This window comes from Procambarus clarkii, chromosome 86 (assembly GCF_040958095.1).
Source record: "Procambarus clarkii isolate CNS0578487 chromosome 86, FALCON_Pclarkii_2.0, whole genome shotgun sequence".
Lineage (NCBI taxonomy): Eukaryota > Metazoa > Arthropoda > Malacostraca > Decapoda > Cambaridae > Procambarus > Procambarus clarkii.
This window is the reverse complement of record NC_091235.1, coordinates 2,201,392-2,223,912: the sequence shown is the minus strand read 5'-3', so window position 1 is coordinate 2,223,912 and position 22,521 is coordinate 2,201,392. Positions and strand designations below refer to the sequence as shown.

The 22,521-nt window shown below is 42.3% G+C and overlaps 1 protein-coding gene across 3 annotated transcripts in view; it reads left to right on the top strand.

Annotated features, from left to right (window-relative positions):
- LOC123752114 (uncharacterized) overlaps positions 1–22,521 on the top strand; it is a 197,564-nt gene that overhangs the window by 34,993 nt on the left and 140,050 nt on the right. For all 3 annotated transcript variants that reach the window (XM_069317005.1, XM_069317004.1, XM_069317006.1), the window contains exon 2: positions 8,344–8,610. In XM_069317005.1, coding sequence (XP_069173106.1) covers positions 8,388–8,610 — 223 coding nt within the window. In that variant the 5' untranslated portion in view covers positions 8,344–8,387. The remainder of the gene's footprint in view (positions 1–8,343; positions 8,611–22,521) is intronic.

Below are 22,521 nucleotides of genomic sequence, written 5' to 3'. Positions count from 1 at the left end.
TGTCTCCTTGTGGACTGACGAAAGGGGCTTCCTTTGTACATGCTTCGAGAAGACTTTTCAAGTGTGGCTCAGGTATGTCTAATTTGGGGGTGCTCTCGTCTCTGTATACTCTGTCCAGTATCATTCCTATGGTTGTGGCGACTGGGACGTTGGTAAAAAGGGATTCAACGTCCAGGGAAGCGATGATTCCATCGGGCTGGGTAGATTTGATCAATTCTAGGAAATCTGCTGATGATTGTAGACTAAACTTACTTGGAGTGTATGGAGTTAGGAGTTCATTGAGTTTCTTTGCCAGGTGATAAGTTGGGGTTGGTATTTGGCTGATTATAGGGCATAGTGGGTTACCTGGTTTATGCGTCTTAACATTGCCGTAGGCATATCCTAAGCCATAGTCGCCTTGAAGTTTATTGAAATGCACACTACCTTTCTTTGCGTTGATTGCTGTAATTGTTTTGTTTACTTTCCGCTTAAGGTCTTCTACGGGGTTCCTCGTGATTCTTATCTAAACCAAAGATGCATCAAAAACGCCTGGAAATCGAAATGCTTCTGGACGATATCCATAAGCTAGAAGACAACAAAAAAGTCATCACCTCTGACACACTTCAAGCTGAACTACTTGCAGAAGCAGGGAAAAAACGAGGAACATATTCATCTACAATCTTAACCCCACGACTCAAAGCAGCAGCGAAACAACTAAAAAATCTGAAAGACGTAACAATAAGAAAAGCCGACAAAACAGCAGCATATGTATTGATTCCTACCCATGAATACATGAACAAAATTAGCGACATCCTAAGTGACGACTCCAAATTTCAACGAATCACGAGGAACCCCGTTGATTACAAATCAACCATGCACAGTGAACATATAAAAGAGGAAAGAATAATGAAAGAAATAATCCGTAAAGGAGTAAAAAGCACTACTCCTAACCAAAACATAAACCTGATAATATTCTACAAAACCAAGAAGACTTCCGAACTCCTTATCAAAAACAGCCCGAAGCCGACGGAGAACCCTCTACAGCAGTCAAGCGTTGTATACATGTACACTTGCCCCCACGAAGGATGTAACCTTCAATGTAAGTACATAGGTATGACGTCGACCAAGCTGACGAGGCGTTTGACATGCCATCTTCAATCTGGTGCCCCTAGGAATCACATGAGACAAGCCCATGACATTACTCTAACAAGAGAAATGTTGAACAAGAATACTTGCATAATAGACAAAACCCAAGATTCAAGAAGATTACAAATTCTTGAGGCAATTCACATAAGAATAGAGCGACCTACCATGAACACCCAAATCACGGAACTATTTACTCTACCCACCATGAGAGTAAGGACAAGACAAGAACATATCGATGCCAACACAGAAGACAATGTCCAACATAACAGGCCAATTACACTGGATTAATCTTTGTGTTTAGATAGGAGATGCCTCATATGGGCCAATAAGCCTTCTGCAGCCCCTATGTTTATCCCTTATGTATCCCCCCATGTTTTCACCTTCATTGTATTATCACCTGACCTAATGGGGGTATAAAATCAACTAGTATTGTAAGATCTGTTCACTTGAGAATGAACCATGGAGGTTCGAAACGTCGTGCAAATTATACAAATAAGTGTAATACACTCTATAGTAAATCACTTCTTTTCTTCACCTTAAAAGTACGAAAATGAGTTTTGGAGAACTCCTATTTCAATTAAGCCCTGATGCTAAGAAAATAGTTAGAGGGATAGAAGCCCTAAACCAGAAAATAATAAATACAGAATATGCGGTCATATTCAATGAAACATATATATATATATATATATATATATATATATATATATATATATATATATATATATATATATATATATATATATATATATATATATATATATATATATATATATATATATATATATATATATAAGACTAACATATTCTCCCTAAGAGAGAGACTAACTAAACTCCCTAAGTTGACCTACTTTCTGAGATGTTCTCCATCCTACAGCAGCCCTAAGTTAAATGTGTATGACACCCTTCTGAGGTCCATGCTGGTGAAAGTCCTGAACCTGCCATTGGACGACTCTCAGTGGGAGCAAGCAACCCTTCCTGTAAGACTCGGCGGCCTTGGTGTCCGCACAGCCTCCCAAATTGCTCTACCAGCCTTCCTTTCCTCCTCTCATGCATCGCACGACCTCGTCAGAGATATTTTACCTGCAACCCTGAGGGATTCAGCAGGAATACACGATCCTGCTTTCACTGAATGTTCAAATCAGTGGGATGTTCTTGCAGCCCCAGCAACCATTATAGAGCCAACAAAACAACACAAACAGTCCGGCTGGGACCACCCTCTAGTGGAAAAAGTAGCTGATGCCATGCTCAGCGTCGCAACATCAGACAAGGAGAAAGCCCGCCTCAGAGCAGTGCGTGCCCCCCATGCAGGAGACTTCCTCCTGGCAGTACCCATGTCAGCAATGGGCACGCGCCTAGATCCAGAATCCCTTCGTGTAGCAGTAGCCCTCCGCCTTGGTGCCCCAATTCACACTGAATACAAGTGTATTTGCAACAGGGTGGAAGCAGACCAATACGGACTGCATGGGTTGCATTGCGGAAACACAAAGGGCTGGCATGCAAGACACAACGAGGTCAATGACATCATCAAGAGAAGCCTCGTCTCAGCTGGGTGCCCAGCGGAGAGAGAACCTCGCATCCTAGGGGTCCAAAACCCGGATTTCCCCGCACTTCGCCCTGATGGCATCACCATATACCCATGGAAGGAGGGTAGACAGTTGGTGTGGGACTACACATGTGTATCCACCCTGGCTGACACCTATGTACACTTCGGAGCTGATCAAGCAGGTGGGGCGGCCAACCACAGGGAAACAGCAAAATCACTCAAGTACAGGCGACTGGAAGGTCAATACCTCTTTGTTCCCATAGCGTCTGAGACGCATGGCCCCTGGGGCAAGAGTGCCTTGGGATTTCTCAAGGAATTGGGTTCCAGGCTCATTGACGCCACCAGAGACCCAAGGGCTTCCAGTTTTTTATTTCAGCGTCTCAGTGTGGCGATCCAGAGGGGAAATGCTTGTTGCGTCCTCGGTTCCTGTCCAGAAGCGGAGGAGCTTCAAGAGATCCATAACCTTTAGGCATTTGTCTTGTATGTTTTGTAACCTTTAAATACACAATAAAGGAAAAAAAAAAAAGGGAAGGGGGTGGTAGGAGAAAAGCATACAGAAACTGTATTGGAGGGGACCTACATTCCCTCCAATGCGTTATGTGTGGTTTCCTCCGAGGCTATGGGTCCCCCTTCTTCCAGCCAGAGGCGGTACTCCCTTCCCTATATTAAAAAAATATATATATATATATATATATATATATATATATATATATATATATATATATATATATATATATATATATATATATATATATATATATATGTCGTACCTAGTTGCCAGAACGCACTTCTCAGCCTACTATGCAAGGCCCGATTTGCCTAATAAGCCAACTTTTCCTGAATTAACATATTTTCTTTAATTTTTTTCTTATGAAATGATAAAGCTACCCATTTCATTATGTATGAGGTAATTGTTTTTTTATTTGAGTTAAAATTAACGTAGATATATGACGGAACCTAACCAACCCTACCTAACCTAACCTAACCTAACCTAACCTAACCTAACCTAACCTAACCTAACCTATCTGTATAGGTTAGGTTAGGTAAGGTAGCCGAAAAAGTTAGGTTAGGTTAGCTTAGGTAGGTTAGGTAGTCGAAAAACAATTAATTCATGAAAACTTGGCTTATTAGGTAAATCGGGCCTTGCATAGTAGGCCGAGAAGCGCGTTCTGGCTACTAGGTACGACATATATATATATATATATATATATATATATATATATATATATATATATATATATATATATATATATATATATATTTATATATATATAGGGGGGTACCACCACTGGTGTAATTATAGGGACCCACAGCCTCAGAGAAGGGAACACAGAGCACTCAGGGAAAAACTTGACATTTAACTCTGAATACGAAAGAGTGTTCACTTCTCCTACCACCCCCTTTTTTTTTTATTATGATGTACACTTTATTATGCAAGGTTATACAGTTACATATCTGATTTTATACAAAAAATGAACATTAAGAGGACACAAGAAAAAGTTCGCTTCCTAGAGGCTGTAGATTTCCTCGAACTCCTCCGACGCCGGGCAGGAACCGAGTATGCAGCGGGCATTTCCCCTCTGGATCGCGACACTGAGGCGCTGAAAGAGAAAACTTGCTGCTCTAGGGTCTCTTGTGGTGTCAATGAGCTTGGAACCAAGATCCTTAAGAAACCTTCTTGCACTCTCACCCCATGGGCCTAGGGTCTCAGACCCTATTGGAACGAAATTGTACCTTTGATCTAATTGCCTGTACTTGACTGACTTTTGTTTTTCTCTGTGTGTCGCTGCGGCTCCTGCCGTGCCGGCAGAGAGGGTGATGTATGTCGTTGCCAGGGTGGATACGCAAGTATAGTCCCATGCTAACTGCCTGCCACCCTTCCACGGACGCAGTGTGATTCCGTCTGGTCGGCCGGCAAAGCTAACAGAGTCACGGTTCAGTAGGTTGCGGGGCTCTCTCTCCGCTGGACACTGAGCAGAGGCAAGGCTTCTTTTAATGATGTCGTTGACTTCGTCGTGTCTAGTGTGCCAACCACCCGATTTTCCACAGTGCAGGCCATGCAATCCATATTCGTCAGCATCTGCCTCGCCGCAAATACACCTGTGAACAGTGTGGATAGGGGCAGCAAGGCGGAGAGCGACTGCAATACGGAGCTCCTGCGGATCAAGACGTGTGCCTGTCGCAGACATAGGGACTGCCAGAAGGAAGTCCCCTGCATGGGGAGCCTGCACAGCTGTGAGGCGTGCACGATCACTGGGGGTTGTTGCTGCCTCCAGCAAAGCTGTGGCTTCTTTGTCTACAATGGGGCTGTCCCAACTGGATTGTTTCTTGGCTTTCGGCATGGCTGGTCTGAGTGCTGGGTCTGTATTCAATAGTGTGTAATATTATATATATATATATATATATATATATATATATATATATATATATATATATATATATATATATATATATATATATATATATATATATATATATATATATAAGGGATAGATCGATGCATGGATTGATACATGGAGAAATAATTGTATGGATGGATGGATAGAAGGATGAATAGACAGATGGACATGTGCGAGACTGACATATAAAACCGTGCAATGCCGGATAACCCCCTTCTAGTACATATTTATGCTGATATTTATTAAGGCAGTTAACTTAAACAGTCCCTGAGAAGCCTATGTCCGCCCGGTACCCTAAACCATTTCCCTGCAAAGATACGTGACGCTAGCCCCAAGCATGTGGCAAGCATGAACAGACAGACAAACATTTTTGTTATAGTATACTTGGAGTGGTTTCTGATGGGATAGTGTGTAATATTATGTGACCCTTAAAGTGCTCTGCAATCGTTAACCATCACAATTAGAAGTTAGAAGTCATTTAGAAGAACTAGGAAATAAAGAAGAAATTAAAAAGAACTAAGAAATTAAGAAGACATTCAGAAGTACTAAGAAATTAAGAAGAACTTAGAAATTAAGAACTAAGAAATTAAGAAGAAATTAAGAAGAATTAAGACTTAGAAAAACTAAAAAATGCCCAGAGACCTGAAAGCTGCAGTATTAAAAGCTATACCAACTTTTATAATAATAGATATATGTATGGTCAGCACAGTAAGAACCAGGCAATGTGATGTAGTCACTGTGCAAATTTGCCTTGGCTATTGGCACATCTGGCAGCTTAGTGAGGCTGAGCCACTACCAGAATATTCAGATTGTAAACTCTGTGACAAACCCTTAAGGCATTCCCTAGAACACTATATTGTTGAATGTGAACCCGTAAAAGATTTTAGACCTCCCGGCCTATTGTGCCACCAACTGTGTAACTATTTAATTGACTCTGGTGTACTGGACGACATCCGAACAATATATCCTAAATTTGCTTCTCTATTTTAAAGAATGAAGAACAATTTTTTATTTGTTTATGTTTAAGCTGCATCTGTTATGAACCCATCCCTGCCCTCGTGTGGCAGTGCACAATAGAAAGTTGGATTTACAAATTCGTAAATTGAAACATGCATACTGTCTAATATAGCTGATTGTAGCCATGATAAGGGCTTCAGCCTACAGTTTAGATATATTGTCTTGTGTATGATCCTCTGTCTTGTGTTACAGTGAATACCAGCATCATCCCCACTTAATTAATTTATGTCAATAAAGGTGTTAATAATAATAAATGTTTTTACCCCCGTTCTCTGTTTCCACCCTTCTTTGTCCTCTCCCAATATCTCCCTCTTCTTTTCCTCTCTTCCCCGTATCCCTCTTTTCATGCCCCTCTCGCCATTTTCCATTTCATCTCCCCCATTTTCTTCCCTTCTCCCCACCTCCCTTATCTTACCAATTTCGAACTGAGACATTTTCATTTATTAACATAGATTGGAGACCCAGCTGCACCTGAGTCCATAAGGTGAAGATAAACTCATGTAAACCTGAGTTTACCTGGGAGCCACTAACACTAGTGGTCTTGACGAGGAGAGGAAGCCGGTGGCTTGTCGAAGGTTCCCCCATTTACCTTGAGGATCTTTTCCAGCTGTTCTTTAAAAGTTAACAGAGTTTTATCAATTACGGTTTCGGCGGGTCGAGTATTCCAGAGGTTTATAAACCTGTTAGGGCGAGGGGGATCAGGAACTTCGTACCTTCCCTAGTCATCCCCTCACCTTCCCACCTCAAGAAGCACTGAACCTCTGTATGGGTCTCTCAGGCGCTTTTCTCTTTTCTTTTTCTTCTTCCTTTTCCTTTTCAGTGACAACTGGAAAGTCACACAACATTTCACTCTGAAATGGCGACTCCATAAGAGTGTGTGCGACTCCTTGAAAATGCCGCGGGGTCTTTATATTTGCTAATGTTTCTTAAAACTTTTAACACAGTAGTGAAACCACCTCATCAGCTATCGCCAGGGAATGAGTGCTGGTTATGCATGTTAGAACCCTAGTCGAATCATTGGGTAACATAAATCTTTATGATTTATGGCTTGGGGACCATATATTTCATAAGATTTGATGCTCTCTTTACAATCTCTTCAGGGGTAAACGACTGTAACTGATGAAGGCATCCATATGCACCATTGGCAGAAACGTTCAGTTTTTAAGCGTCTGAGAAGGCATTTGGGATTCAACATTTAGATTAAGAGTGTTTAAACCACTGAAATCCTCTTATGTTTGATTTAACTTATGTCGTGCGAGTTTTTTTTTTAATAATCTTCACACTCAGACAGATCCTCGGTCTTGCTCAATGTCTGAAAAAGTAGACCGAATACTTTGAATATATATCCAGGCAAGGATTCGTAGAGAGCACAAGCTGTGTTCAAATCTAGGCAAGAAGATTGCAAGGAAACACTGATCATTTAAAAACAATACAATATTTGATCTAACAATATGACCAGTATTTATATTTCCATCTTCATCATGGTTGGTCGTTATCCACGAGCTTTTTGTCGACACTCAGCCTTCTGATCACTGTTATTTCAAGCGTCATCCAAAACGTCTTTTATTGCAGGAAAGCTGTGTACTCACCTAGTTACTCACCTAGTTGTGTTTGCGGGGGTTGAGCTCTGGCTCTTTGGTCCCGCCTCTCAACCGTCAATCAACAATGTGTAAAAGTGTTTTAATGCATGTGCACGCACTAACTACCTTGTATCTGATATTCATTTTACAATGGGCAAATTAGCACCACCATCAGTGAGTATAGCAGCAAGGAGATTCCACCGAAAAGTAGAAGCAAAACAAATGTGAAAAGGTATTTTACAAATTCAATGAAAAACAATGCTTCTTGGCAACATTCAGCAGAACATTTTCTCACCAAATTTATTGAAAGTGCAAAACGTAGAATGCAATCCGCATACTCAATCAGCTCTTTAATTCGTGCTTGTAAGCCATTATATTTCCCATTCATGTTGCTGGCATTATCATAACTTTAACCATGGGAATCTTTTATGTCAAAATGCAGCACGCAAGTATTTGGTGCAAAGCCCTCGAAAATGCAGGGCTCGTAGCAAATTCTGCTTTTGTTGTAGGCTAATCCAACCCAAACACTGGGTTATCTGTTCAAAGTTTTTCATTTTACCTCTGACATTCTCAGTTCCTCCTATATAAGATAAGCTGAAACTTTTCTTTCTGTTTCCAGTTTATTCATTCAATTTCAAATCAAATTTTTTTTTCTTAATACATTTAATTTTGGTTTCAGATTTAAGAAAGTTTACGAAACTGTAAGAGACAACTGAAGGCAAGATGGCAGTCAGCCGGTGGTCTGAGAAGGAGACTGGTGATTTCCTTAATCTTCTGAGTAAAATCGAACGGAACATAATCGGATTGGAAGACATTCAAGACATAACATTAAAAATGAACAGCCTTGGGTACTCGAGAGACACTGAAAAGTACGCGTTGAAATTTGGTGAAATGAAAAGAAATCACCAAAATCCTGAAGCGTGCAAAATTATAAATGACATCGTTGGTAAGTAAAACATTATTTGTTATCTTGTCTTCAAATGAATAATACTGAAATGCACACGTCATATCATTATAACAAAGATGTTATACTAGATAGCTTTCTTAACTTTTGAAATACATACTCTTATCTTGTACATTAATTACTATGCAGTATTTTCCATATATTCTGTAATTTTTTTTATTTACGAATGCGAATAAAACAGATTCAAACTATGAACCCAACTAGTTAAAAAAAATTAATATTGCCTCTGCATTGCAAAATTGAAATATAATTAAATATTGATTTTGTTCATAATAAAATTTTGTTATAAAGGTGTTCTGATAATTTTTAAGTGTTTTCGATATAGGATTCAATGAAAATAATGAGTATTTTAAAGTCAACATAAACCAAGTCTTTAGTGATTCCAAATTTATTTAGTTTGTATTTAGTATATTTATGTAAGTTGTTGTCACATGCTACTATCTTTTTAATTAATTAGTATCTGTGCAATTATTTGTTTATCTCCTAATAATGAAACAGTCAGAAAATATAAACCTTTATAATTATTGCCATTTACATACAAAGCCCAGCTATTTGTAGGTTCAAATAGCCTCAATTATTTCAAGATATAAGCTGTATTTACCTCTGGCGAACTGTCGTACTTCACATCCCACAAGACAACATCTAAAGATTTACAATGTTATAGATAAGGTGAATTACGGGCATCACACTGGCAGTTAAGGTAGCGTGAAGGGCAACAAACTGGCTCATAGAATATAGTGAAGAACATCGCAGTGGCAGGAAAGTTGAATAAAAGTCATGAAACTTGTTGGGAGAATACAGTGAAATGCATCACACTGGCTGCAAGGGTAGAGTGAAGAGCATCACACTGGTTGTGAGGGTACAGTGAAGAACATCACACTGGTTGTGAGGGTACAGTGAAGAGCATCACACTGGTTGTGAGGGTACAGTGAAGAACATCACACTGGTTGTGAGGGTACAGTGAAGAGCATCACACTGGTTGTGAGGGTACAGTGAAGAGCATCACACTGGTTGTGAGGGTACAGTGAAGAGCATCACACTGGTTGTGAGGGTACAGTGAAGAGCATCACACTGGTTGTGAGGGTACAGTGAAGAGCATCACACTGGTTGTGAGGGTACAGTGAAGAGCATTACACTGGTTGTGAGGGTACAGTGAAGAGCATCACACTGGCTGCGAGGGTACAGTGAAGAGCATCACACTGGTTGTGAGGGTACAGTGAAGAGCATTACACTGGTTGCGAGGGTACAGTGAAGAGCATCACACTGGTTGTGAGGGTACAGTGAAGATCATCACACTGGCTGCGAGGGCCAGTGAGATGCTCAGTATGAAGCCTGCCATAGTCACTACCACACAGGCCAACCGCCTTCCCTAACTCTACAAACCCTCAGAAGAGAAGCCCTAGACCTAATGCTGACCCATAAGAACCACATCTGGGGCACCCTTGTGAGGCAACCCAACCAATACAAAAGGGAACTAGGAACTTTCTGGTAGATGATCAAACAACGTTTGGGGTCCGCTAGTCTATGACTCAACTTAGTCCACAAATTCTTAGACGAAGATGACGAGGAACAACAAGAAAAAAATAGAAGACCCACTTCTATTTTTTACTATAAACCCACTCTATGTCTGACCACAGAGGTCAGACTGCTCTCAGAAAAGCAATCTGACCTCTTGAGTGCAGTATAGAGGGAGACACTCACGGCATCGAACACTAGAGCCTTCAAGAACGTGCATTTCAACCGTGTTAAACATTGGACCGCAGAAAACGCCACCTCCTTCCTCAGCACCCTTTGAACGACCTAACCACTCTTCAAAACGACCACCCTCTAACAACCCATATATATGTGTTGTTAGAGGGTACAACACATATATATGTGTTGTACCCTCATCTCTACCTGTGCATATCAGGTAGAGATGAGAGGGGTCATCAAGAGCATTCACAATACAGGCCAGGCCCATCAGGGGTTAAAGTCAAGCAGATTCAACTCCTACCAGGTAATCTGCAGTCCTTACTCAATATATTCAATGCCATACTGGCATCTGACTACCTTCCCGTCACCTGCAAAACGGCCAAGATGATATTCATTCCCAAACCCAAGAAAGACCCTCACCAGCCTGGTAACTACCGCCCTATCTCCCTCTTGGACACAATAGGTAAATGTTTTGGAAAAACCATGTCCAACCGACTCAACTACTCCATGGAGTACAACAACCTTTTCACAGAAAAACAGCTCGGAATTAGATCACAGCGGTCAACCCAGCACGCAATAAACATCATTTATGATGCAGTCTGCACAATCCGCCAGCATAAGCAGATTGCCCTTATCTCGACGAAAGACGTAGACAAGGCCTTAGACAGCCTATGACACGATGGCCTCTTGTACAATGTAGCAGACTTACCAGCCCAAAACTGGACCATCCTCAGACTGATCAGAAACTTCCTGAAGAACAGACAAGTCACTCCCAGCTTCAAGGTAAGAAAACTTCAGCAGTCTTCTCCCCAATAGCTGGAGTCTCTCAGATGTCGTGTCTGAGCCCGGTTTTCTTCAACATATTCGTAAATGACCTGCCCCAACCTGAATACTGGGACACCATCATCGTTCAATTCGCAGACGATGTAACCTAAGTATCTGGAACCATGGGTTTCCATACAACCTCTATTGGTAACCTCTAACCCAAGTATCGCTCCCAGTTCGCCCAGACTGCGAACTGGGAAAGGAATGGAGGATCACCACTAACCCAGACAAGATCCAGATAAGCACGGTCGGCTGTATGGCCTACACAATCGAAAATGAGGGTGGGATATGGATCAGGAATGAACCCATAGCCATCTCAAATTCCAACACAGTGCTCGGGTAAAACTTCAACAGACTACTCAACTCCACCCAGTACGTCTCTGAGAAGACAGCAATGGCCAAGGGATCCCTGACGAGGCTCCTCCACTTCAGATGAGCCCCATCCCATCAAGGTCCACCTTGATGATCATGAGGCCTAGCCTCGACTATCCTTACATTCCCCTAAATTTCACCAACAAAACCAACATCCGGAAGATCTGACGGGTCCAAAACAAAACACTCCGCTTTGCGGCGGGCCTGTCACTGGCGGAGAGGGTAAGGACGGACCAGATCTACAGAGCTCTCAACTTGATGTCAATGAATATCAGGCTCAGCTACTTGGCAAGAAAGCAGCTATTCTGTATGAAACACCTGTGCGTCTTAGAAAATGAGGAACCACCACGAAGCAATCAAAACAGCCAGAGACTATGAAATCCAGGAACAGCCGGACAGAACAAGAAGTATCACTCTTCAACAAAAAGTAATCAGACACATCCACGATCAGACCTTCCCGAGACCTCAAATAATTAGCGGACTGTCAGAAGACCCAGACAAGTGGACCATCCAGGACCCTATTTATACTTAAAAAAAAATTATTTGTTTTGCAAGAGGTGCAACTAGCCTGATGTTGCTCCTGAAGATCAGCCTCCTGAAGCCAACACCATCGGCACAAAGGAAACCAGACACCAGTTAAGACACCCACACCGGCCATACCAGCCAATGCACTGACAACCCTACATAGCCCAATAGGCTCAGGAACCTGTCCACTTGTTGACTGACGGTTGAGAGGTGGGACCAAAGAGCCAGAGCTCAACGCCCCTCAAGCACAATTAGGTGAGTAAAGCACACACTGAAACTAACTTGCACTAACCAAACAAACGACCCACACCTCATGCCAGCCCATGGTGGATAGGCCACCGAGCTCTTCAAACTTCCTCTTTCCACACCCAAATCCTTTTCCAGAATTTCACCTCCCCATACTCTCTTCCTCCCCATCCTTTCCCAGCCTTTTGGACATCAAATCCGAATAACATGGGGCTCCCATTTGCTTCCTCAGGTCTTCTAAGAACACTGTAACACCAGTCTTGTTTATGAAGGAACAGGTTGTGCCACACAGCTTGTGCCCTCAGCATTCAATGATGAAATAAATCAGTACTTGCAATTATCAAATGATGATAGTGTCATAGAAGATCCTGACTGATACAAACTATGTACAAGGATAAAATATCAGTGAGCCCAGAGGTGGCTTCCATGTTCAGAGCACACTTCCAGGGTTTGGTATGTCTGCCTATCATGAAATGGGGCCCCGTGTTTACTGTGGAAGTAAACACAGGTCCCCGTGTTTACTAATTGAATTTAAACCTCCAAAGAGAGCTCTGGTTGCTGCACCAGACTGTTACTTGCGTACAGGTGGACAACGTTCCCCCAATTACTGTCTGTCGGAACAGACAACCGACCTCGGCAGCCACATTCCCGCTACCGCTGGTCGACCAACAATGAACTCTGGAGTACCTAATGTTTTCTCAGGAGATCACCCTGTACGCCTCTTGACCTTGGAGTTCTGCGTCACATCTAGGGGTGCGGCTCCAACACTGGCCTCATTGTCCTGTGCACACACCCTACTTGAGCCACCGTGACTCCCCACTCTCTCCTTGTCTGGAATGATCTCCTCAATTATCCTTTTTGTAAATTAGTATTTTCCGTCACCCTGTCTGCAGCTGTGATCCTTTCTCTCTCTCTCTCTCCCTTCTGCTTTCTGGGAAGCCTCACCAGGACAGGAGCAAAAACGAGTTGACAATACACATTTAATAAAGAAAATAACATATACAGTACATGAAATAAGAACAATAAACATTAGCATACAACACTTTAAGCTACTTCAACTTGGCAACAATCCAATACCACATCCTGGCTTCCCCAGCCATCCATATCAAGTGGCTGCTTAACTCTTGGCTTGCCACTTACTACTCTCTCACCAATTGGGATTAAATCTCGTCATAATAATATTGTACAATCAGCCCTAATATATATATAAAACTCAGCCTGTGGCTGTAACACCACTTGTCACATCAATGTTGCACAACCAGGCCTGAAAGAATTTAAAGATCAGCCTGTGGCTAAGACATTAGAAACATTTGCATAAATATTCCCAACACAAAAAAGAAAACAATCTCCCACCTTCCACTGCGCCTTACATGCCAATAAGCATTCAAGCACTTCCCTTATACATCATGTGTGATCACCAAAAAGAAAAAAAAGAAAAAGAGAAGCCGGTCGGCCGAGCGGACAGCACACTGGGCACGTGATCCTGTGGTCCCGGGTTCGATCCCGGCCGCCGGCGAGAAACAATGGGTAGAGTTTCTTTCACCCTATGCCCCTGTTACCTAGCAGTAAATAGGTACCTGGGAGTTAGTCAGCTATCACGGGCTGCTTCCTGGGGGTGGAGGCCTGGTCGAGGACCGGGCCGCGGGGATACTAAAGCCCCGAAATGATCTCAAGATAATCTCAAGATAACCATGAACCTCTGTTCGGCTCCAAGAGGCTCACTACCCTGTATATCTCCAGGTTCTCCCAGAATTGTCAACAAGGTTCTTCTGCAGTCCTCCCAAACTGCTACACACTGAAGTTTTCATTAAACACCAGTGATGCTTCCCCACTGATCCTCAGACATGTGAAGTTCCTCTTCACTGCTCCTTCATGCAGCTCCAGGTCCACTCTTCACTATGGGGTCTTGCTCTACCACTGGCCTCTACCACTTCTTCCCTGGCCTCGAAGTTCCATCAACTTCTTCCCCCAAACAAACCTGCAATTTGCATTGCCATGCCAATAAAATTATTTCCCTACTAAAACATAACTAAATGTATTCTCACAAAATAAGTGTTCTTCCCTCGACATCTCTTTAAATTCTCACACGTCGGGAGGGGTGCTCCCCCGTCCAGGGCGAGGCCATGCTCCACCTCCCTGAGGAGCCAACGCTGCCATCTCAGTCACCCACTGACGCTTGGTGAGGATAGACATGTCGCCGCCTCCTCCAGCTGGTTGTCTCATCTTTACTCCATTATTTAAGCTTCCTGCCTAAATAAAATATGCCTATTCTACCTATGAGCATTTGCCACGATCGCTGGATACACGATCAATCACAGGCAATCACTAACAACTGGTTAAATAGGCTTACCACAGAATTCATCTGACGCGGGGCGTGCTCAGGTCCCAGTCTTCGACAGTGGCGATCACCCGTCGCCCACAAAACACTATATAACTGCCTCACCAGGCCTCTCCTATTCTCGACTCGAGCACTAAGTAGTCCTCAGACTACTAAACATAACACATGACTGCTTTTCTCCTCTTGACGGAGCACGAAACTAAAGGTTCCTCCTTTACTGTCAGGAGCACACACACACAGTACAACCTCTTCTCACGACTTCAGCTACTCGAGTGAGGTCAAGAAATTCACAGGGAGCCTCATTCCTTGTCAGCAAAAATAACATTAGGTACTCCCTCATCTAGTGGAGTACCTTCCCTTTCACTCCTGCCTGCATCTCCAGTTTGTGCATCAGTCTGTTATGTGGTACTGTGTCATAGGCTTTCTTGCAATCCAAAAATAGCAGTCTGCCCTCTCTTTCTTGCCTGTTTTTTGCTGCCTGGTCATAGAATTCAATCAATCTTGTGAGGCATGATCTGACATTCCTGAACCCATGCTGATGTTTTGATACAAAGTTCTTCCACTCCAGATGTTCCACTAGTTTTTTCGTACAATCTTCTCCATCACTTTGCATGGTATGCAATTTTTAGGATAGTGACACTGGCCTGTAGTTCGGTGCCTCCTGTTTATCACCCTTCTTGAATATCGGGACTACATTAGCACTCTCCTAAGCTTTTGGCAGTTAACCTGTCACCAGTGATTTGTCATACACCATGGCGAGTGGCTGACACAGAGCTTCAGCTCCTTACATCAGTATCCAAGGTGAGAATCCTTCCAGGCCTATAGCCTTTGTCACTTCGAACTCTAGCAGATTCTTCCTCACCTCCCCACTGGTTTTTATAAACTCATCTAGTGGTGTTTGATTAGATCATCCCTCTCCTATCTCTGGGACGTCCCCTTGCTCTACTGTGAAGACCTGAAATTTCTTTTTTGAGTTCCTTGCACACCCCCTTGTCGTTTGTAGTGAATTCATCTGCTCCTATCCTCAGTTTCATTACCTGTTCTTTCACTGATGTTTTTCTTTCGATGTGGCTGTGCAGCAATTTAGGTTGAGGCTTTGCCTTACTTGCTTTGTCATTTTCATATTGTCTTTCTGCCTCTCTTCTCATCCTGACGTATTCATTCCTGGCACTCTGGTATCTTTCTCTGGTCACTCGTGTCCTAATAATTTTGTAGGTTCTGCACGCCCTTTTACTTATTTACTTTGCTAGCTTACATCTCTGATTAAACCATGTGTTTCTCGTCTGCATTTCATTTCTTTCCTTTTAGACTGGGACAAACTTGTCTGCTGCCTCCTTACACTTCTGTGTGATGTAGTCCATCATGCCTTGGGCAGTCTTTCCTCTGAGCTCTGTTTCCCAAGTAATATATGTTAGGCATTTTTTTATTTCCTCATATTTTCCCTTTCGGAATGACAGTCTTTTGTTTTCTGGGCCCTTTCTTGAGTATATTAACCCTTCTTCGACCAGATTCTCAAACATCAGTACGCTGTGATCGCTCATTCCTTCAGGAATTCAAAACCGATTTCCCTTATGTCAGAGTCGTTCAGAGTGAAGGCTAGGTCGAGTCTCGCTGGTTCATCGTTGCCTCTCATTATTGTGGGCTGACATGCTGACTTAAAAAGTTCCTTGTTTCCACTTCCAACAGCTTCGCTCTCCCTGTTTTCTCACCTTTGTGTGGTTCGTTGTTTTACCAGTTTATCCTTCCTTGATTGAAGTCCCCCCACGATGAACAGGTGGATCTATTTCTCCAGGCAGCAGTGGCTGCTCTTTCAATTATAGTGTTGACTGCAATGTTGTTTGTCATACTCTTGTCTGGGTCTTTTGTCTTTTTGTTGGAGGGTTATACTTTGCTGCTACTATTACTCCCGGTCCTCCCATTGTCATCGTGCCCGTGATGTAGTCTCTGAACCCCTCGAAGCCAGGAATAACCATCCCCTCGAAACTCTCTTCCTTTCATATCAATAGGGCCACTCCGCCTCCTCCTTTCCTTCCCTCTCTCTCCTTATTACAGTGTAGTCCTGGGGAAACACCACATTTGTTATGATCCTTGAGAGTTTTGTTTCCATGAGTCCAATTACATCCGAGTACCCTTCTTGTGCTCTTTCCCTAAGTTCAATTGCCTTGCTTGTAATCCCTCTATGTTCAAGTACATTATCTTGAAACTGACTCTCTTCATTCTATCCTCATTTTCTGTTGATACCTCAGCGATAGGGGGGCGAGGAGTGTCTGAGGTGGGAGGGCTTAGGGAGGAGGACCTGGGGGGTCTGGGGTGAGAAGAGGCAGGATGATCCTGTATGGGGAACCTAGGGGGGTCTGAGGTGGTGTAGCCGAGAGGATCTGAGGTTGGGGGGTCAGTTAGGGCTTGGGATGGGGAGCAGGAGGGGCATGTGGAAGAGAGGGATTGGAGGTCATTGGTTGGAGAATGCAGGGAAGCCTGGGATAGGGGGTGGGCGGGAGGGCAGGGGTTGGGGAGTTAAGGGGAGGCTGGGATGGGGAAGGGGCAGGGAGGGAGGGAGGGAGAGGATGTGTGAGGAAAGAAAGCTTGGGGAGAGGGTACTGGGGAGAGCATGGGCTGAAGAAACAGGGGAGGGCATAGGGGTGTGGGAACATGGGGGCCCTAAAGTGGAGGAAGGGAGGTGAGGAAGGAATGCATGGGGGGGAAACACGAGGGGTTCTGAGGTTGGGGAGCAGGGAAGGCATGGTCTATGGAGAGTGTGTGGATGTGTGTGTGTGTGTGTGTGTGTGTGTGTGTGTGTGTGTGTGTGTATACTCACCTAGTTGTGCTTGCGGGGGTTGAGCTTTGGCTCTTTGGTCCCGCCTCTCAACCGTCAATCAACAGGTGTACAGATTCCTGAGCTTATTGGGCTCTATCATATCTACACTTGAAACTGTGTATGGAGTCAGCCTCCACCACATCACCTCCTAATGCATTCCATTTGTCAACCACTCTGACACTAAAAAAGTTCTTTCTAATATCTCTGTGGCTCATTTGGGCGCTCAGTTACCACCTGTGTCCCCTTGTGCGTGTGCCCCTTGTGTTAAATAGCCTGTCTTTATCTACCCTATCAATTCCCTTGAGAATCTTGAATGTGGTGATCATGTCCCCCCTAACTCTTCTGTCTTCCAGCGAAGTGAGGTTTAATTCCCGTAGTCTCTCCTCGTAGCTCATACCTCTCAGCTCGGGTACTAGTCTGGTGGCAAATCTTTGGACCTTTTCCAGTTTAGTCTTATCCTTGACTAGATATGGACTCCATGCTGGGGCTGCATACTCCAGGATTCGCCTGACATATGTGGTATACAAAGTTCAGAATGATTCTTTACACAAATTTCTGAATGGCGTTCGTATGTTGGCCAGCCTGGCATATGCCGCTGATGTTATCCTCTTGATATGTGCTGCAGGAGACAGGTCTGGCATGATATCAACTCCCAAGTCTTTTTCTTTCTCTGACTCCTGAAGAATTTCCTCTCCCAGATAATACCTTGTATTTGGCCTCCTGCTCCCTGCACCTATCTTCATTATATTACATTTGGTTGGGTTAAACTCTAACAACCACTTGTTCGACCATTCCTGCAGTTTGTCTAGGTCTTCTTGAAGCCTCAAACAGTCCTCTTCTGTCTTAATCCTTCTCATAATTTTGGCATCGTCCGCAAACATTGAGAGAAATGAATCTATACCCTCCGTGTGTATGTGTGTGTGTGTGTGTGTGTGTGTGTGTGTGTGTGTGTGTGTGTGTGTGTGTGTGTGTGTGTGTGTGTGTGTGTGTGTGTGTGTGTGTGTGTGTGTGTGTGTGTGTGTGTGTTTGAAAAGAAACTAAGAGATAAGAAATAAGTGTCTGTGATTGAAAAATCTTGGCTAGAAAAGTTGATCTTTCAAAACAGCAGAATGTCAACAACAAAGATGGCTGCCACGACAGGGGAGGACAGCACCCCATCTAAGGAATGTTTTGCAGGTTTCTCACAACAAGATGTAATGAAAGGTGGTTTTCTTGATAGGTTAGTGATTATTGAGGGCATGCGAAAGAATTATGAAGAAAAGGATGAAGAAAATTATGAAGAATTATGAAGAAAAGGTATTTAAACTAGAACAAGAAAATGAAGTCTCGAGATTGAGCTTTGTAATTTAAAAGGAAGTATTTTCCAGCAAGGCAAAGAAACTTCCAGCTTCACTAATTAGATAAGGATGCAGGAGGAACACATCAAGGAACTAGTAAAGGATAATGAGGCATGGAAAGTGAAGAGTAGGGAATTTGAAGAAATTAACAAGAAAATAAACTCATATGGTGAACAGCTCCAAGGGAGCCTGAGGGCTAACATGGAGTTAGGTAAGGAGATGCAACGAGAAACTTCATTGACAACTCAGATAGAGGAGGCTAATAATGAACCTGAAAAGTATAAAGAAGAAATAAATGAGACGTATGCACAAGTTGTAAAAGAGAAAGAGACAATTAAGGAAGTGTGTTTGTAAGTCAAAACCAGAAATGACCAACAAGAAGCAGAAATTAGGCAAGTAATTAGGAAAAACTGGTAACCAACAGTAAACTAGTACAAGACACTGCAGACAGAAGTAAGTCCATAATAATTTTTGGATGTTTAGAGAAGGAAATTTCATCTAGGGTGGACCGAGCAGCAGAAGAGATGAAAATCATAAAGAAAATAGTAGGTTTAGGAGAAGGCCTTAACACAAAGGAAAATGTCATTGGTTTTAGAAGAATTGGAAAATATGAGAAAGACAAGGAACCGTTGACGTTAAGGGTGACATTTAATGGTGTGAAACATTTGATGGAAGTACTTAGAAATGCCAGGAAATTGCAGGGTGACGAGGATGGCAAACTTTGGTCAATAAGACAAGACTTTGGGAGCCGGTCGGCCGAGCGGACAGCACACTGGACTTGTGATCCTGTGGTCCCGGGTTCGATCCCGGGTGCCGGCGAGAAACAATGGCCAGAGTTTCTTTCACCCTATGCCCCTGTTACCTAGCAGTAAAATAGGTACCTGGGTTTTAGTCAGCTGTCACGGGCTGCTTCCTGGGGGTGGAGGCCTAGTCGAGGACCAGGCCGTGGGGACACTAAAGCCCCGAAATCATCTCAAGATAACCTCTCAAAGGAAGACAGAGAAAAGCTGAAAATGAACCTCTTTGAAACAAAACGTCTAAATGGGAATAGAAATGAAGAAGACAGATATTATTTTTTCTACAAAGTGTCAGGGACTGGAAAGCTAGTGAAATGGTACATAAAAACAAGGCAACAAAATCATTAGTGCAAGGGGGAGTAAAGAACTGTCGGAAAACCCAACACCATTTAATATTACATACAATAGTCAGATAATATTGCTGCTCTTGTATACACAAGTTAACCCATAGAAAATGTAGCTTGTAGTGGAATTTTTCGTCAATAGAAAATGGGATATCATTGCCACATAGTACGATAAATTCACCAGCTATTCTGTTGGGAATTTTTCTTAAATACATTAGTCTTTGGAATTTTTACATCATAAAAACATCTCAAATGAATTAACTTAATTATCAATACCAAAATAGAGTAAATGTGACCCTTCTATCACTTACTGACATCTGGACAAAGTAAGCCAGAAGCATCAGTAGGGAGTGGTCAGCCATTGTTTGTTAAGACCAGAGGCGCAGGGGAGCAAATTCAGCTCCTATAATTTCTCTTGGACGAAGTGTTATGGAGATCAAAGTATTCTACCATCATCAACACGCTGTCAACATAAACAAGGGAAATGTCCTACCAAAACCCGTTTATATAATCATTTCTGGTCAATAAATGTTAGGTAGATAAGGGCGAACCGGTTAGAATGCAAACCAGCCTCTTAATAAAGGTAATTAAGCCTTGGTCGTTATTATATAATATACAGTGTAATCTCTGATATAGCTGTCATATATTATATTAGGATTCTGGCTTTATAGCTAGTGCCCTTTGACAGAACAAGAAGAGGAAGCAAGATTTGGTACAACAGTTACTTGGGGTGTAGGAAGCTAGCCTCAAACGAGGATAATTTGGTGTCTACAGCCCAGTTATACCTGGTGGACTAAGCCTGCTGTACAATAAGATAACGCATCTAAAATTTATTTACTAATATATGTAGTTAATACTGTAGTTTGATTGGCTGCATATATATGAATTTAATATAAACCCCCCTAATGTGTAAGGATCGATTTGTGAGATTATTGCAGAAATACAGTCCACTTAACATCATACCAATTGCTATCGGAAGATATAAATTAACTTAAATATAAATTCCATATAAATTCATATAAATTATATAAATATAAATCTCACAGGTCGGTTCCCACATTTTATGGTCCTTTGAACCGGATGACAGATTATTTGGTCATCTTAGTACCGGATGAACCAGTTAACCAGTGGATTCATTAAATATACTGGTACTAGTGTGATTTATATAATAACAATACAGCGCCAGTCAAAGACCGGCAGCGTATCCTTGAGCAAGCTCACGAGCCCCTCAGCCCAGTTCAGCCTCATCAGCCGTTTCATGGTCAACCACCGATTTGGTGGGATGTTATTCTGTGAAGTGACAGCGCTTATATTGAAGCCAGCCAAATTGGTGGCTGTGTCCTCGCGAGATTATTCACGGATTTCGTGGTGTTAATTTCGCGAGAGATTATCCACGAATTTTGTGGAGTTTATTTCGCTGGGTCACTAATAATATGTAATACTTCTAGATAATATTAGAAGTTTCAAAGAGGCTAATTAAGAGGCTATTATCAATAATTGTGTATATTATTTCTCCAAAATAGAGAATTATTTAATATATATTGCACTAGTGTTCACAATACAATATTTACCAATTGCCAACCCACAACAGGGTAGGATATACATTGACTAGAGTTTATTGATAACCTAGTCCCCTAGTACCATTGACTAGTTGAACTATTTATTGTTTATCCTAGTCCCATTTATTACCATAGTCTAGCTGTACAATATTAAACAACCTAGCACCATTAATGAATGGTGCAGACCCTATTTTGGGTGTAATTGTTACTAGCTCGAGTTGAGTTGTGTTTATGTAATAATTTACTTATGATCATTACACCTTTGAGTGATTACTTAGTGTCTATACCATCCTAGGGTGATAATTGAGGAGCTAGCCTAAAGGTACTTCCAGTGACACTGGTTTATCACTCAAATCTTTAGTGTGTATGATTATATATATATAATGTGTATTAATTTTAAGTGCTAACCTCTAGAAGAGTTAGGATTATAGCCTAGTGATTGCAGAATTTTACCCTAGGCTACCATTAGTACTTGTTCAGCATTATAAGCAACCCAAGTACAAGCCCCACTAGGCTTAACCAACAAGCCAGTATGGATAATGTAGGGAGAATGAAAAGAACCCTTGCAGGTCTTAAAGGCCACTTAACAAGACAGATCAAGAAATGTGAAGATTTGTCACAACAATCTCCAGTTGATTATGCTGACCTTGAAAGCTATTATCAAGCAGCTGCAGGTAAATTTGAGCAAATCAAATGCCAAATAGCAACATATGTGGCTTAATTTGCCAACACCAATTTATCAGAAACAGAAATAGACGACATTATAGTTGATCTAGCGAGTTATGATGATCACACCCAGGCCACGTTACAGCCTTATGTCAAATTAATTGCCCAGAACAAGAACAATTGCTCAACAACAACAACAATTGCATCTAATACGAGTCAAGCAGAGGCTCGACTCCCTCCAATTAATTTACCCACTTTCTCAGGAAAAGACGAGGAAGATTGGGACGAATTTTGGAACAAATTCGTTGACCTTGTGGACTCAAAACAATCTTTACCTAAGAGTAGTAAATTCTCTTTTCTTCAAGGCCAATTATCAG